This window comes from Periophthalmus magnuspinnatus, chromosome 16 (assembly GCF_009829125.3).
Source record: "Periophthalmus magnuspinnatus isolate fPerMag1 chromosome 16, fPerMag1.2.pri, whole genome shotgun sequence".
NCBI classification, from domain to species: Eukaryota; Metazoa; Chordata; class Actinopteri; order Gobiiformes; family Gobiidae; genus Periophthalmus; species Periophthalmus magnuspinnatus.
The window spans coordinates 2,595,652-2,613,951 of NC_047141.1; the positions used below are offsets into that span (position 1 = coordinate 2,595,652).

The window sequence follows — 18,300 nt, forward strand, 5'->3', positions numbered from 1 at the left end:
AAGTTTGTGGAGCTCTCCAGTCTTCATCATTGTCAGTGTCAGAGGAGTGCTCCATGTGTCCCTCAGTCTCTGAGTGTAAATGTGGCTCTGTGCTGATGTCCTTTCCCTGTGTTTCCTCTCTGTGCTCAGTTTGTCTATGTTGAAGCAGTGAGGACTCTTCTGTCTTAACACAGACAGCACTGGACTCTGGGACGCCCACTGGGAGCTGGGAACAAACACACAAATATTAATATTCATATTTTATTTTCCTGAAAACAATAATAATATCCATGCATCTCTTCTGCTTATCCGGGGCCGTGTCATGGGGCAGCAGTCAAAACAGGGGCACTCAGACTTCCCTCATCCCAGACACTTCCTCCAGCTCCATTGGGACTCCCAAGTGGTTCTGAGGCCAGCCGAGTGATATAGTCACTCCAGTCCCTGTGAAGGCATCCGGGAGGCATCTGGAACAGATGTCTGAGTGTCAGCTGGCTCCTCTCGACGTGGAGGAGGGATTGAGGAGATCCTCAAAGTTTTCCTTCGACCATCCGAAAACATCCCCAGTTGAGGTCAGCAGCTCTCCCTCCTGAGGCACTGCTCTTCCTCCTGAGGTGTCAGACGGTTTGCCAGAATTTCTTTGAGGCCAATGGCTAGTCTGTTGAAGTTATCTCATCTGCACACGGTCACATGGTCTCACAGTCAGATGGTCACAGCAGCGGCTAAAACAGACAAACTCCTCTGGCTGAGAACTGAAATACAACTACAGCAGATCCTCACATTGTCTGAACCAGTCAGCCCCTGAGTCCAGCCACAGAGCCTCTGCATCCAGCTCCAGACACTATGCGTCCAGCCTCAGGGCCTCTGTGCCCAGCTCCAGCACTAAAGCTTGGACTTCACAGTCTCAGCTGCCTCATGTTTGCACTCAGCATTGAGGTGAAAACTTTTACAAGAACAGTTAGATCTAAAGCAGCAGCCTGTGTCCCTGCTCTCATGTTGTGGGACTCTTACAAAGCAGTTTGGCTGAAATATATTTCCTGAAAATGTAAAAGAAGCTTGTATACACTGCCTAGCAAAAAAAAAAAAAAAAAATGTCGGCACCAAAATAAAAGGTCACACACTCTAATATTTGTTTTTTCCGCCTTTAGTTTTGATTACGTCACACATTTGCTGTAGCATTGTTTCGATTTTGCTTCTGCAATGTCACACGATGTATTTCCATCCAGTGTTGCATGAATTTTTCACCAAGATGTTGCATTGATGCTGGTCGAGTCTGACGCTGCACAAAGCTTCTCCAGCACATCTCAAAGATTCTCAATGGGGTTAAGGTCTGGACTCTGTGGTGGACAATCCATGTGTGAAAATGATGTCTCATGCTCCTGAACCACTCTGTCACAATTTGAACCCAATGAATCCTGGCATTGTCATCTTGGAATATGCCCATAACATAAGGGAAGAAAAAATCCATTGATTGAATAACCTGGTCATTCAGTATATTCAGGTGTCAGCTGACCTCATTCTTCAAGCACAGACTGTTGCTGAACCTAGACCTGACCAACTGCAGCAACTCCAACCTATTTGTTTAGTTAAATCCAGGTGGCAACTTTTTTGTTGGCCAGGCAGTGTATCTAAACATGTGTTTTCTTCTCTCTGCCTGACCCGAATCTTCTCCGTCTGTGCGGCTGAAGCAGGAGGCGGAACCGGGGTCAGAGTGAGTGCTCTAAGGGAGAAAACCTCAGAGGAAAAGTGTCTGAATTTGTGTATTTTGGGCTTCTAATTATTGGTGAAAATGTTTATTATCTAAATTATCTTGTGATGTCGTAAGTGTCATTATCGGAGACCGATATTTCGGTGCATCCCTCACTGTTCCAATCTGGTGGTATACGCCTCTGTTTCATGCTTCATCTAACTGTAGATAGTACTGCTAAATAAATGTATGAAATTAAATATTGAAACAGAAGCTGTGCCCTTAAGTAGTTCGTTTCACTTAACTTCATCCTAAACAATCATGTGGATAAAGCTCACCTGTGCTGGGAGCGTGTCTTCCTCCTGTTTGACGCTCTGCTCCTCTGGCTCCTCTTTAATCCGTGGAGTCTGTGGAGTGTCCTGGTTCCTCTGGTTCTCCTCTTTGGAGCGACACAGTTCCTCCTCATACTCCGCTATCGTTCTTTCAAACAGCGCAAAGATCTCTTCAGCAGCCGCAGTCAGCCGCTCATTCGCCAAAGCTCTCAGCGTTTGGCCTTTGGACATTTTAACAAAGTGTTTTTAGCTTTAGCTCCGAGCTAACCGCACACAAGGCTCTTCTTCCTTTTGTTGTTTTACGGTGGTTAGCAATGATCTTAAAGGAGCGTTACCCCCACCTACTGTTCCGGAGTATGGGTCTAAAGGTAAAGTCACTCAAAATAATTGTAAAAATGAACTAAAATAAAAGACAGAAAATCTATCCATCTATAGCCTGTGAAAAACACTTGCCTGCTTTAACTTCTTAAGACCCAAGCTGCATAGCTTTATTAATTTCTCTTTATTATTTGGGTGATTGGGACCTGATGAATGAATATCTTTTAAATGAATATCATTTTACATTGTGAGAAAAATGATGTCCACATAGAACAAAATAAAGTCACAGTTGAACAATGATTTGCAAAAACTATTAAATAAAACTTCAGCAACTGACAGGTTGGAAGAAACAGGAGTAATTGTAATTTGCTGGATTTATCTATAACTAAATACAAAAGAAACAGCAGAATGTGTCTTTAAACTCAAAAACTTGGTAATTAAGAATCACCATCCCAATGATTTATTTGGGTCATAGTTGAAATTACAATGAAAATACAATCTTTAATGTACCTTCAAAAGTGAACCTGCAGAGGAGCCGTTTCTTCCCCTTGTCTGCTGTTCATACTGTCTATTTTATTCTACTGTTTATTTATTATCAGATTTCTTCAAAGTTCAACATTCTATCTTATTTTAATGGCCTTATTTTTTTCTATCACAGTTTTCATCATTATTCTTTGTTTAATTTATGTTTTGAAAGCCTCTGTAGATTTGAGTTCTTCTTGTTGTTCAGGAAAAGGGCCTTCACAGCATGTCGTAAAAGTGTAGAAGCAGCTGCTGTGGCTCAGAGGGCTGTTTTTGTTGTCATTCAAAATCAGGTCTAGGAGGTTTAATCAGATGACAGGTCCAAACATCTGCATTTTGAGTCGTTAGCAGCAAACTCCAACACACAGTTCTAGGCTCATTAAAACATCTCATGAACACAACCAATTAGCCTTCAGTCAGTTTCTGTTCTGTGAGTTCTCATGTGCATTTTCAATTTAGCACTTTGTTTAAACCCTTTACTACAGATAGAACAGCTGTAAGGTCTCTCACCTGTGTGAGTTCTCAGATGTTGAACAAGAGTACTCTTATCACAAAATGTCTTCTCACATGTTGAACAACTGAATGGCTTTTCCCCTGTGTGAGTTCTCACATGTGCATCTAGATTACACTTTTGGGTAAATGTTTTCTCACATGTTGAACAGCTGTAAGGTCGTTCACCAGTGTGAATTCTCTCGTGTTTACATAGGCTAGACTTTAAGGCAAATGTCTTCTCACATGCTGAACAACTGAAAGGTTTCTCACCAGTGTGTGTTCTTGCATGTTTATCTAGATTACCCTTTGTGGCAAAAGACTTCTCACATGTTGAACAGCTGTAAGGTCGTTCACCGGTGTGTATCTTTACATGTTCATGTAAATTGGCCTTTTGAGAAAATGTCTTCTCACATACTGAACAGCTGTAAGGTCGTTCACCGGTGTGTATCTTTATGTGTTCATTTAGATAGGCCTTTTGAGAAAATGTTTTCTCACATATTGCACAACTGAATGGTTTATCTCCTGTGTGTACTCTCATATGTTTCTCTAGATTACCCTTTATAGTAAATGTCTTCCCACATGTTAAACAGCTGTAAGGTCGTTCACCAGTGTGTATCTTTACATGTTCACGTAGATTGGCCTTTTGAGAAAATGTCTTCTCACATGTTAAACAGCTGTAAGGTCGTTCACCGGTGTGTATCTTTACATGTTCACGCAGATGGGGCTTTTGAGAAAATGTCTTCTCACATATTGAACAGCTGAATGGTTTATCTCCTGTGTGTACTCTCATATGTTTCCCTAGATTACCATAAAGTGTAAATGTCTTCTCACATGTTGAACAGCTGTAAGATCGTTCACTGGTGTGTACCTTTACACGTTCATGTTCATTGGCCTTGTGACAAAAAGTCTTCTCACACGTTAAATAGCTGTAACGCTGTACACCGACGTGTAACTTTGCATGTTTATCTCGATTGGCCTTTGTAGTAAATGTTTTCTCACATGTTGAACAGCTGAATGGTCTCTCTCCGGTGTGAACTCTAATGTGTCTTTGTAATTTCCACACAGTCTTAAACCTCTTCTTACACACAAAGCAATGGTGTTGTTTCTTGTCAGCTCCTTGGGCTGTTCCTGACATATCTCCATAGTTCACAGTGGCACTGGTCTCTGGTGAAGACTTGTACTTGAGAGATAGACCTGAGTTTGGTGCAGCGATGCTTCTGGCTCCGATCTGGACTTGGTTGCAGTGGTCTCCATCAGCATCCGTCTCCATCTGTGCAGCTGAACAGCTGAATGGAGCTCTCAAGTCTTCATCATTGTCAGAGGAGTGCTCCGTGTGTCCCTGAGTCTCTGAGTGTAAATGTGGCTCTGTGCTGATATCCTCTCCCTGTGTTTTCTCTCTGTGCTCAGTTTGTCTATGATGACGCAGTGAGGACTCTTCTGTCTTCACACAGACACTGGACTCTGGGACGCCCACTGGGTGCTGGGGTGGGGAACAAACACACAAATATTAATATTCATATTTTGACACATTTATAAGTACCTTTCAAAAGATCCAAAGACACTGTACAGAACAAGTTAAAAACAGAAGCAGGTGGATAAACAATAGAACTGGAGAGCGTATGAATGGTTATGTGCTTATTGTCTCTTCAAATCATGACTGAAAATATTTTCTAATTTGAGGTTGTGGAGGTCAGTTGAGAGGGAGTTCCAGAGCTGGGGGCAGAGCCTTGGTGATGAGATGGGCAGAGGGAAAAGAGAACTGCAGAGAGGAGGAGCAGCAGAGAGAGGGGCAGAGAGGAGGAGAAGAGGAGGAGAGAGGAGCAGCAGAGAGGAGTGAGGAGAATTTTGAAGTCAATTCTTTGTTCTATGTGAAGCCAGTGAAGTTGTTGAAGGATGGAGGTGATTTGGTGAATGGTGGTCTCCTGATGATGATCTGAACTGCACAATTTTGAAGGAGCTGTAGTGTCTGGAGAGATTTGTCGGAGACCAAAGAGGAGAGTAACAATAGTCAATCCAGGAGGTAACAAGACTATGGACAAAAACAGGAGCAGCGTGAGGAGTGAGAGAAGGGGGGAGAGAAGAGATAGACCTAAGATCTAAAGCAGCAGCCTGTGTCCCCCTCACGTGTCGTGGGGCTTGTACAAAGCAGTTTGGCTGAAATATATTTCCTCCAAACATAAAGAAGATTGTATATGTAAACATGTGTCCTCTTCATTCTGTTTCTGATCCGGGGCTGTGTGTGTGTGTGTGTCCTCTGCCGCTGGCCCGGGGCTGCTCTATCTGTGTGGCTGAAGCAGGGGGCGCTCTGAGGGAGAAAACCTCAGAAAAAGTGTCTGCCTTGCGGGCCATAAAAGATTCTTTAAGAGGCTCCATGGAAAATCTTTAAGATGTAAGGGAAGAAATAAAAATGATGGATGGTAGGATGGACAAAGCAGAAAAACAGTGGAGCAAAGAAGTATTCAGTCAGCCACTAATTGTGCAATTTCTCTCACTTAAAAAGACGATGTCTGTAATTTTCATCATAGGTTCACTTCAACTATGAGAGCATCTAGGAAATTACATTGTAGGATTTTAATGACTTAATAAATTCCTCGTTAAAATAAGTATTTGGTCACCTACAAACAAGCTAAATTTCTGTCTCTCACAGACCTGTAACTTCTTCTTTCAGAGGCTTCTCTGTCCTCCACTCGTTACCTGTATTAATGGCACCTGTTTGAACTCGTTATCAGTATAAAAGACACCTGTCCACAACCTCAAACAGTCAGACTCCAAACTCCACTATGGCCAAGACCAAAGAGCTGTCAAAAGACACCAGAGACAAAACTGTAGAACTGCCCCAAGCTGGGAAGACTGAATCTGCAATAGGTAAGCACCTTGGTGTGAAGAAATCATACATACAAGACCACTGATAATCTCCCTCGATCTGGGGCTCCACACAAGATCTCACCCCGTGGGGTCAAAATGATCACAAGAACGATGAGAAAAAATCCCAGAACCACACGGGGTGACCTAGTGGATGACCTGCAGAGAGCTGGGAGCAAAGTAACAAAGGCCACCCTACGCCATCAGTGCCAGACGTGTCCCCCTGCTTAAGCCAGTACATGTCCAGGCCCGTGTGAAGTTTGCTAGAGAGCATTTGGATGATCCAGAAGAGGATTGGGAGGATGCCATATGGTCAGATGAAACCAAAGTAGAACTTTTTGATAAAACTTAAACTTGTCATGTTTGGATGAGAAAGAAAGCTGAGTTGCATCTAAAGAACACCATACCTACTGTGAAGAATGGGGGTGGAAACATCATGCTTATGGATGTTTTTCTGCAAAGGGACCAGAACGCCTGATTAGTGTAAAGGAAAGAATAAATGGGGCCATGTATCGTGAGATTTTGAGAGAAAACCTCCTTCCATCAGCAAGGGTATTAAAGATGAAACATGGCTGGGTCTTTCAGCATGACAGTGATCCCAAACACACCGCCCGGTCAACGAAGGAGTGGCTTCGTAAGAAGCATTTCACAGTCCTGGAGTGGCCTAGCCAGTCTCCAGATCTCAACTCCCTTTGGAGGGAGTTGAAAGTCCGTGCCCAAATTGCAAATAAATTATTTAAAAATCAGACAATGTGATTTTCTGGATTTTTTTGTAGTTTTGTCTCTCATAGTTGAAGTGAACCTATGTTGAAAATTACAGGCCTCTCTCATCTTTTTAAGTGGGAGAACCTGCACAGTTGGTGGCTGACTAAATACTTTTTTTGCCCCAGTATATGTTATATTATGATGTGAATTATTAACCTTTTAATAAGTTGTATGCCAGGGTAAATTGTAGATAAAGCCAGAGTGGCAACAAAAGGGTTAAGAAGTTTTTCAGAAAACAACATGTTATCATTAGTTAGCAACTTATACTACCGGACTTTTCTTTGACTTTTTCCTGCTAATAAGGCTAGTGTGGCATTACGAGTAGTTACAAACATTTGATGTCCAGTTTTGGCAACAATGCCACTTCAGTTAACTTGGAGAAAGGATTTCTAAAAGGTACTTATTAGAGAACAGAGCACATTATCTGAGAAGCACGTCCCAATTTAGGTGCTCACACGGTCCTAGGGCTTCTTAGGCCAGTGAGTTGATGCCCGACGGTGTGACTCTATGTGAACCAGGGAACCATGAGGGAAAACCCAATCAGCCGCTTTGCTTACAAATCGTTTTGAGACAAAGTTGGCGCAGCAAATGTCTCGAAACTTGTGAAAGGACAATTTTCAGATTTGTACTTATCAAATAAGTGTAAAAAATAAATATTTGTATTTACCAGTGTACAAATCAACATTTACACATTCAAATGTTTGGAACAATTGTAGCTTTATATTTTTCTTTTCTTTGTATGTGTGCAAAGTTCAATAAAACGTGGAGCGCCCCGGTGGCAGAGGAGCCTTTACACCCTGGTTCGATGCTGCAATGCTTTTTGTTCTGTTTGTTTTTTAACTACATGGTATAAACTCTGTATGAATACGACTGCTGTGTTGAAGATGGATATTCTGGAACCAAAGGAGTTATAAATGTTGCCGTGTTCTGTAAAAGTGTGCCCTTTGAAATATGAATAAAACACAAATTAAAAAAAAAGAAAAGAAAATGTTTATTATCTGAATTATCATGTGATGTCATAATTGACATTATTGGACAATACTTATCAGTAATCGATATTACGGTGCATCCCTCATTGTTCTAGTCTGTTGGTACAAGTGTCTGTTTCATGTTTCATCTAAATATACGTGGTCCTGATAAATAAATATATGAAATGAAATATTGACACAGAAGCTGTGGCCTCCAACCTTATGTGGTCTGTTTCACCTAACTTCATCTTAGACAATCATGTGGATAAAGCTCACCTGTGCTGGGAGCGTGTCTTCCTCCTGTTTGACGCTCTGCTCCTCTGGCTCCTCTTTAGTCTGTGGAGTGTCCTGGTTCCTCTGGTTCTCCTCTTTGGAGCGACACAGTTCCTCCTCATACTCCACTGTCGTTCTTTCAAACAGCGCAAAGATCTCTTCAGCAGCTGCAGTCAGACGCTCATTCACCAAAGCTCTCAGCGTTTGGCCTTTCTGGACTTGGTTGCAGTGGTCTCCATCAGCCTCTGTCTCCATCTGTGCAGCTGAACAGCTGAATGGAGCTCTCCAGTCTTCATCATTGTCAGTGTCAGAGGAGTGCTCCATGTGTTCCTCAGTCTCTGAGTGTAAATGTGGCTCTGTGCTGATGTCCTCTCCCTGTGTTTCCTCTCTGTGGTCAGTTTGTCTATGTTGAAGCAGTGAGGATTCTTCTGTCTTCACACAGACAGCACTGGCCTCTGGGACGTCCACTGGGAGCTGGGGTGGAGAACAAAAACACAAATATTAATATTCATATTTTGACTGAAAACAATCAGAATATTTCTTGATTTCAATCAGAAACGTCTGTGTAATCTCTCAGTCGTCCAGGTCTGATCCATAGCAAAAGAAGCTATTTTTCTTAGGAAAGGTGATCCTTTCTTAAACAGGAATGGGGGCTTTAGACATTATCTATCCCCCATCTATAACTCCATCCTCAGACCCAAGCAAAGAGAAGAATAGCAGGGTCATTAAAGGTTGAATAGGGTGGTTTTAGCTGAAACTGGAGACAATAGCCGTTTACAGTTTCAGTGTAGTTAGCTCCTGCCTTCAGATAGATATAAGGCAGTGTCCAGCCGTAATCTCACCAGAACTGAAGAAGTGGCTTGGATAAGCAGCCGAACGTCTTCACGTCTACAATGATTTGTCCAGTTGACAGATTTAAACTTCGTCTTTTGCTTTCAATCAGAAATGTGCTAAATGTTTCTGTCATTTTCTTGGTTACGGTTTGTTAGAAATATTGTTATATATTTATCAATCTTAAGATGAGGATCGCCCTGACCAGAGGACCTCAGGTCACCAACTGGCCTTTAACACATATTCTGGTTATTAGATAATGCTCCCTCTCCCTCACTGAATAAAAAGACATCAGCGCCATTTGAGCGAGGCAGCCACTGATCTGAAAGATAAGATCATGGCCCGAATAAACACAAGGTAACCTCGATGCCAGTTACAGTAAGTGTAGTGCCATCTGAAAGTCTCCTAGAAGATGTGAATGCAGCATTCCTACCTCAACCATCACAGAAACCAGTGAGCTAATAAACAATTCAGCAGCAGTGATCCTAGAGATGCTTGGCTATAAGAGCAACCATGGGAGCCATGAGAAACAATACCCACCAGGGAAATGACAGATGCTAAAAACAAGGCAGGAGGTGAAATGAAAAAACAAGTACCCAAGAGTACAACCATATGCCTATACCTGAAGCACTGGAAACTGCCAAACATAGGCCAAGTCAGTGGCAGAGCAGACCCTGACCTGATGTACACCAGCTCCTAGACCGAACAGTTGCCTGAGACTGCAGAGCCTGTCATACCAACCTGTGCACTGCCTGGATTGATTACAAAAAAGTGCCTGGAGCTGACTATGTGATACAGCAGTCAAATCTGGAGACATGGGTAATAGACGACACTCTCGAGACAAGAAGAAGAAAACACAGGGAAAAGATGACACTCTGGAGATGAGCAGAAGTGAAGAAAGTTTGAGGAAATGTTTGATCAGGAAATGGTCAGAAAATAATGACATTCAGATTTGTGCAGCAGGTATACAAAACACAGAGGGCTGTTTATAACACTTATTATTCTGCATGAGCCTACTGTCGGCCCTAGCCTTCAGGGGGCCCTAAGCAAGATCAGCCTTTGAGGCCCTTGCCACTTCTGTACCAAGTATACATATTTGACAAAAATTAAGACAACGCTGTCATCATCTTAACCAGTTGTAAAAAGACTGAAAATTCTGGAGGCTCACAAGAGCAATAGCCACAAGATAACAGCATAAACACATGTAATAAAGGGGGGTCTGGGGGTCGTCCCCAAGAGAAATGTTTAAATTCTAGACAGCTATTTCCTTATTTCTGATGCATTTTAATGTGTTGCAGTTCCTCTCAGTTCTTTGTTATAAAATTCAGAATTGGATAGAGCAGCCAAAAGATGTAGTTACGCAAGAGGACACTTCAGAATCATAACTCTCAAGTGCAGAGTAACAGTTACATGGCTCCACCTCTTACAGTTTATGTCTCAGAGAATTCCACAAATAAAACAGAGGCAGAAACAATCTACAGATGACATGAGCTAAAATACCCATGTGAAGACGTTTGAGCTTCTTGTGTTCACTGTTCAGTCATATAAATAAATAAAATTCAATTGCTAAACTACATTGCATGTAGTGTGCGCGTAGTGTGCGCTATTGAAGCATCTCTGCTGTAGCACAGTAAGCACACTCTATAATGCACATTGTATTGTGTGGGCAATCTGGCAACCAACTGAATGACGCTCCACTTGATCTTGCGATGATTGGCCAACTTCATTGTAAGTGAGCACGAGCACTGTGGAATAAACAAATGCATAATGTAATGGTCGTCTTCATTTTCTTCACATGTTGAAACGTAAAAAGAAGAAAACTGCAATCTCGAGGTAAATGGTCTTTTCTACCTTCAAGGCACTCAAAGAGCTTTACAACAAGGAACCACTCAACCATTCACACACACATTCACACACCAGTGTACGGAGACACTGAGGGCAAGGTTAAGTGTCTTGCCCAAGGACACAACGACAGCATTCATCTGTGTGAGTTAGAATGGCACCGCCAACCTATGGATCAGTGGCTCTGACTGCTCAACCAATGATGTTTATGTCAAGAGTGGGATTTGAACCGCCAACCTTCGGATCAGTGGACAAACACTCTACCAACTGAGCTACTGTTACCCATTGTACTGTTGAGTGAATCTTGACAAGTTACGACAAGATTCGAGTCTGTCAAAACTGATGTGGCTAACAGGAGGCTGGTGTTTCGCATTTGTAGGACAGCCAAGTCCACGGTTAGTGACAGTCTTATTCAGTGCACTATTACATTTATAAACTATATATAACTATTAAATAGCTATAATCCCTATCCTTTAACATTTCACATTTTACTTCAAAACTAATGCAGAGATTCATAGATACAATACTCATCAAAATTACATTTTACATGTTCCAAACTGTCACATCAAGAGCTCAATTTTGCTTTATAATGCAGAGGCTGTAAAGTGTGGAGCCAATGTTCACATCTGGCTCATGATGCAGATCTTAAATGTCTTTTTTTTTTAAAGTTTAAGGAAATGTTTGATATTTCATTGTAATGTTTAATATCCTTTAATTTGTTGGATGCTTTATTGAATTTTAATCCATGTTTGAATTCACTTTTAGGTTGCATAAATGCATTTTTTTAATCCAATACAATGCACCAATGTTCAATTATATGTATTCATAAGGTGGAGGGTTTAATATGAGCCCATCTGGCCTTTTTGTCTCTTCCTGCACCTGCTTATTATATACGATGTCCTATTGATTGTTGTATGAATGCAAAATAAATTTAAAAAATAATGTAATAGTACGCAAGTATATTGTCACTTTAGCCAACAGGGACAAATTATAATGCATCACCTGTTTTGATACCGTTTTAATGCTGTGTCTGACTTAAGATTCTTGATATCTATACAAAAGCTTGTGGATCTTTCTGCATGGAGAGTTATTTATACAGCCTGTAATCTGTAGAGATCTGTAGAGCATACACAGCATCAGGATGCATTGTGGGATTTGTGCCATCAGTTATTGAGTTTGGTTGGAGGTGAGGGCCCCCGAGGCAAATACTGCTTAGGGCCCAGTAAAGGCTAGGGCCCTATCTGTCTATCCGTTAATCGAGACATTTAGATGATTTCCGACTCAACACTTTTCAACTATGTACGTTTAAAAAAAATAATAAAAAAAATTGAGATGTAAATTAACTGTTCCAGTCTGTTGGTACAAGCGTCTGTTTCTTGCTTCATCTAATTGTACAGGATCCTGATAAATAAATATATTGAATGAAATATTGAAACAGAAGCTGTGCCCTTATGTGGTCTGTTTCACGTAACTTCATCCTATTATCTAAATTATGGTGTGATGTCATAATTGACATTATAGGACGATACTGATCAGTAATCGATATTACGGTGCATCCCTCATTGTTCCAGTCTGTTGGTACAAGCGTCTGTTTCATGTTTCATCTAATTGTACGTGGTCCTGATAAATAAATATATGAAATGAAATATTGACACAGAAGCTGTGCTCTCCAACCTTATGTGGTCCGTTTCACGCAACTTCATCCTAGACAATCATGTGGATAAAGCTCACCTGTGCTGGGAGCGTGTCTTCCTCCTGTTTGATGATCTGCTCCTCTGGCTCCTCTTTAATCCGTGGAGTCTGTGGAGTGTCCTGATTCCTCTGGTTCTCCTCTTTGGAGCGACACAGTTCCTCCTCATACTCCGCTATCGTTCTTTCAAACAGCGCAAAGATCTCTTCAGCAGCCGCAGTCAGCCGCTCATTCACCAAAGCTCTCAGCGTTTGGCCTTTGGACATTTTAACAAAGTGTTTTTAGCTTTAGCTCCGAGCTAACCGCACACGGGGCTCTGTCTGCTTCCTGCTTTTTGTGCAGCAGAGTAGACACGGTTAGTGCACTGCTGTAGCCACTGGTCAGGCTGTTCCACTCCGAAAATACTCACCATAGTCGCTCCGCCTCAAACTTTGGACCACACCTCTGCATTTGTCTGATCACTTCACTTTTTTGGGGAAGCTCCTCATGTTTGTCATTTATCTACAGCAGCCATGATGCTTCCAGATAAGAACACAGTGGCCCAGGCTAAGGGATCGTTTTGGGAGACACAAAGCTAAAAAAAAACGGCCTTAGATTAGATTTTAATCTTAGAATTACATGTTAACTGTATGTGCGTGTGTTGGTTGTACCAGGGCTCCCCCTTCTGGACATCTGAGACTTTGCACGTGAAATTATTTTCATACAGTTAGTCACTGTTGAATGTTTTTCATGGTTTTAAGTTTGGATTTTATTGAAAAGCGCTTTGTGAGTGTTGTAAAGGGCTTTTTAAATAAAGATAGACTGAAACTAAATGTCATACTCAGTCGTCCAGGTCTGATCCAGAGCAAAAGAAAAGTATAAAATCTGTCAACTGGACAAATTGTTGTAGATGTGGTCAGATTACTGGTGGACACGGCCTTATATCGGACTAAAGTGAGGAGCTAACTACACTGACACCAAAAACAGATATTTACAGTTTATGTTTGTAGGCTAGTGTGCACTGTGCCCGAGTCCTACTTAGCATAGTCATTCAAGCCCATAATGCATCCTGACCAGCCCTATTGTTTTCTTTGTTTTTCTTTGGCTCTGAGGGTGGAGTTATAAATAGGGGATGGATGTCTGAAGCCCCCATTCATGTTCAAGGAAGGATTGTCTTTCTTAACAAAAACTGCCTTCAGACAGATACAGGGCAGTGTCCTGCAGTAATCTGACCAGAACTGAAGAAGTGGCTTAAATGAGCAGCCAAACGTCTTCACTCCTATAATGATTTGTCCAGCTGACAGAATTTTCTTTTGCTATAGAAATACATCTAATACCAAAGCCTGTCTAATTTAGTATATTTAGTATATTAAATACAACTTCAGCAACTGACTTTTTTATACTCAAAAAACCTTTATTAAAAACTGGCAGAAACAGGAATAATTGTTTCATATTTTTACATAAATAAAGAAGAATATGAAGGAGACGTGTTATGCAAAAAATTGACGTAAGAGCTTCTAAGTGTCTTAAATGTTCTACGTTTGAGGCCTCAGAGCTCAGAAAATGTAGCTTTTTATCAGTCTTCAAAAAAAAAAACACACACACACACACACAAAAAAGTATGTTAAAAAAGTTGCCACAAAAACAAAAATTTAAAAACATGAAAATCTGCCACTGCGGTGAAAAAACACTCTGAAGAGGGGCCAACAGCAAAGAATAGGTCCCATGTATCTATTGAAAGAACTAATATCAAAGGCAAGGCAACTTTATTTGTACAGCACAAATCGTACACAAGGTAATTCAAAGTGCTTTACAGAATAAGAAAGACATTAAAATCACAATACAACAAATCAAAACATAAATAATCTCAAATAATCATCATAGGATTAACATTAAAGGAGAAAAGTGCAGTATAAAACTCTTTCAGTCATATCCACAGCTAAACAGAACTGTTTTGAGCCTGGATTTAAACATTGTCAAAGTAGAGGCCTGTCTCACATCTTCAGGAAGATTGTTCCAGGTTGTAGCCGCAGTAAACTAAAACACTGATTGCCCATGTTTAATCCTGACTCTGGGCACCAGCAGGAGGCTGATCCCTGAAGTCCTCAGAGTGTAAGATGGTTCATGTGGCTCTAACATGTGGGAGATGTATTTTGGTGCTGGTTCATGGAGAGACTTGTTCACAAACAGAGCTGCTTTAAAATCTATTCTCTGAGCCACAGGAGCCAGAGACCTGAGCACAGGACACAGGGTCATTTGGAGAGGCCAGTGAGCAGGACGTTACAGTAGTCTAACCTACTGGAGACAAATGCATGGATCTCTCCTGTCTCTCCAGGTCTGGTTTAGACAATATATCTTTGAAGGTTTTATTAATTAATTTGTATTATGTGTTTAAATATATCGTTGGTACCCTTCGGTTAATGAATGACAAACTCACAATGGTTACAGAAATAACTTGAATCTGACAAAAGTAATAATAAATTCAAATTCTATGAAATTTTACCAGTGAAAGTCAGACATTGCTTTTCAACCATGCTTCAATAGAATTATAAAAAAAAAATAAACTCCTGAAACAGGCCTGGACAAAAAAGATGGTACCCCTAGAAAAGACTGAAAGTAATGGCTGTGTCTCAATTCACCCAAATGGCCCTAGATTCACCACTGGAAGTGTGTGTCGAAGGGCAGATACGTAATTTCCGGCCCGACAAGGGCTGTCCCATTTCAATGCACCCAACGAATGAGCAAGACAAAATGTGCCCTACGTTTCCAGCGTTTCCATGGAGATCGGCCATAACCAAAGCGTGCATCCATGCACACTTCACGCACTTCTATATCCCATCATGCACCGCGACTACGCAAAAAAGGGAAGAAAATGGAGTCTGCTGCACAATACACATTCAAATGTTCGTACTGGTTTACCTCATCTACAACAGTGTGACATGAAACTGTTAAATCTGAATAAAGATCTGTACAGTGTGTTTGATTATTAAAAAGGAGGGGAGTTATATGGAATAAAGGAATGTGCAGTTGTCAGACTCAGGAAAGGATAGAAGAGAGTCCTGAGACGTGCACAAAATCTTCATGAGTTCCGGTACATTCCATACGTCTGCGCCCCCTGGTGGCACGTGTCATTTATCTTCGTGTTAGTAAATCAAGACACTAGCTTGATGTAGCGCTGCACTGCTAGAAAATACCTTATAATAATCAGATGAAAAGAACTGGCACGGCATAGAAGGGAAACAGCACCCTCTACTGTTATTAAAGCGATGTAGCCACTGGCCAAAATACCGAACCATTAAAGTGAAATATCCCACTATATGTACAACTAATCAGTGTTCTCTGGTTTATAGACTATGAATGTCAAAATGATACAGTTTCCTCTGTCTCTGTTATTACGTTTTCACAAGGTATATTTTGTTAAAGTTATGAAGTAGCTACAATTGAGAAAAAAAATCACCTTGAACATTATATTTGCCTATTGATATTCAATCTAAACAAGAAGAAATGGCTGTGATGATGACATCTTGACTTTTCTTCTATTAAATATGTACATGTAATGTACATATCGTACGCTCAAAGACAGTGGTGGAAGTGCGGTCCGTGGTGTGGGCCTGTCCCACTTCAGCAAGATGGAGGCTACACTGAGGAGGACACACTCTCGTCCGGAAGGTTCAAACTATACTTTGAGGAGTACTTCGAAGGGACCCTTCAGAAGGTGCATTTGGCGAATTGAGACACGGCCAATGTGACCAAAGGGGCATATTAATCCAAGGTGTGTCCACTATAATTAGCATCACAGGTGTCTACAATCTTCAGTGGGCCTATATATAGAGCTACAGGTCATCACTGTGCTGTTTGACATGGTGTGTACCACACTCAACATGGACCAGAAGAAGCAAAGGAAAGAGTTGTCTCAGGAGATTAGAAAGAAAATTATAGACAAGCGTGTTAAAGGTAAAGGCTATAAGACCATCTCCAAGCAGCTTGATGTTCCTGTGACTACAGTTGCACATGTTATTCAGAAATTTAAAGCCAATGGGACTAAAGTCAATTTCCCTGGACGTGGCTGCAGGAGGAAAATTGATGACAAATCAAATAGACGGACAATACAAATGGAAACAAAAGAGCCCAGAAAAACTTCTAAAGAGATTGAACGTCAAGCTCAAGGAACATCAGTGTCAGATCGCACCATCAGTCATTGTTTGAGCCAAAGTCGACTTAATGGGAGACGACCAAGGGGGACACCAATGTTGAAAACAAATAATTAAAAGTCAGATTAGAATTTGCCAAACCACATGTTGACAAGCCATAAAGCTTCTGGGAGAATGTCCTATGGACAGACTAGACAAAAATGGAGCTTTTTTGCCAAGGCACATCAGCTCTATGTTCACAGACAGAAAAATGAAGCACATCAAGAAAAGAACACTGTCTCTGCTGTGAAACATGGAGGAGGCTCTGTTATGTTCTGGAGCTGCTTTGCTGCATCTGGCACAGGGCGTCTTGAATCTGTGCAGGGTACAATGAAATCTCAACATTGTCAAGGGATTCTAGAGAGAAATATGCTGGCCAGTGTCAGAAGGCTTGGTCTCACGTCTTGTAACAGGACAATGACCCAAAACACACAGCTAAAAACACCCAAGAATGGCTAAGAGGAAAACATTGGACTATTCTAAAGTGGCCTTCTATGAACCCTGACCTAAATCCTATTGAGCATCTTTGGAACGAGCTGAAACATGCAATCTGGAAAAGGCACCCTTCAAACCTGAGACAACTGGAGCAGTTTGGTCGTGAAGAGTGGGCCAAAATACTTGCTGAGAGGTGCAGAAGTCTCATTGACAGTTACAGGAATCATTTGATTGCAGTGATTTGCCTCAAAAGGTTGTGCAACAAAATATTAAGTTAAGGGTACCATCATTTTTGTCCAGACCTGTTTATTGCACATGGGTCTTGTGACTTTTGGTCAAGATTGAAGTGTTTTTTTTAATGAAAACTGTTGAAGGATAAAATTATGATGAGTGATTTTGTCAAACCTGAGTTTGATCCAATATGGCTGACTTCCTGTAAAGTTTAGACATTTTTCTGGGCCTGGTTCCCATTGGTGCAATGTAAATCAATTTTTGAGGTGGCGCTTCTGAGCCATCATCCATTATTTTTCTTACTTGTTTATACATTATTGTTTACTGATTGATATTTGCCATTTTCCTCAAAATTGTACAATTACAACAGGGCTCTCACACATTTGTGCTCAGGTACTAATGAAGCAGCAGACTCCAACACAGAATTCTAGGCTCTTTAAAATATCTCATGAACACAACCAATTAGTCACTTTCTGTTCTGTGAGTTCTCATGTGTTTCTTCAAATTAGAGCTTTGTGAAAAACCTTTATCACAAATAGAACAGCTGTAAGGTCTCTCTCCAGTGTGTGTTCTCTTGTGTTTACATAGACTAGACTTTGTGACAAATGTCTTCTCACATGTTGAGCAGGTGTAAGGGCGTTCACCAGTGTGTATCTTTACATGTTCGTGTAGATTGGCCTTTTGAGAAAATGTCTTCTCACATGTTGAACAGCTGAATGGTTTAACTCCTGTGTGTACTCTCATATGTGCATCTAGATTACACTTTAGGGCAAATGTTTTCTCACATGTTGAACAGCTGTAAGGACGTTCACCGGTGTGTATCTTTACATGTTTATCTCGAGTGGACTTTATAGTAAATGTTTTCTTACAAATTAAACAGCTAAATGGTCTTTCTCCTGTGTGAATT

The 18,300-nt window shown here is 41.1% G+C and overlaps 1 protein-coding gene across 2 annotated transcripts; it reads right to left on the bottom strand.

Annotated features, from left to right (window-relative positions):
* Positions 1 to 2,479: 2,479 nt before the first annotated feature.
* On the bottom strand, positions 2,480 to 12,963 carry LOC117383589 (zinc finger protein 135-like). 2 transcript variants are annotated; one of them, XR_008649003.1, is made up of 4 exons: positions 12,600 to 12,963; positions 8,199 to 8,669; positions 3,059 to 4,807; positions 2,661 to 2,894 (listed from the first exon to the last, which is right to left on the bottom strand). XR_008649003.1 is itself a non-coding variant. In XM_055227939.1 (3 exons), the coding sequence occupies exons 1-3, from the start codon at positions 12,822 to 12,824 to the stop codon at positions 3,248 to 3,250; spliced, it is 2,256 nt and encodes a 751-aa protein (XP_055083914.1). In that variant the 5' UTR covers positions 12,825 to 12,963; the 3' UTR covers positions 2,480 to 3,247. The 2 variants fall into 2 exon arrangements, 1 of the variants encoding a protein (XP_055083914.1); XM_055227939.1 differs by having other exon boundaries at positions 2,480 to 4,807.
* Between the last annotated feature and the right edge of the window lie 5,337 nt (positions 12,964 to 18,300).

Coding starts and splice junctions, on each gene's coding strand:
- LOC117383589 (XM_055227939.1), bottom strand. CDS start 12,824: ATGTCCAAAGGCCAAACGCTGAGAGCTTTGGTGAATGAGCGGCTGACT. Junction 8,670..12,599: donor AAGACACGCTCCCAGCACAG/GTGAGCTTTATC, acceptor TCTCCACCCCAG/CTCCCAGTGGACGTCCCAGA. Junction 4,808..8,198: donor AAGACACGCTCCCAGCACAG/GTGAGCTTTATC, acceptor TCCCCACCCCAG/CACCCAGTGGGCGTCCCAGA.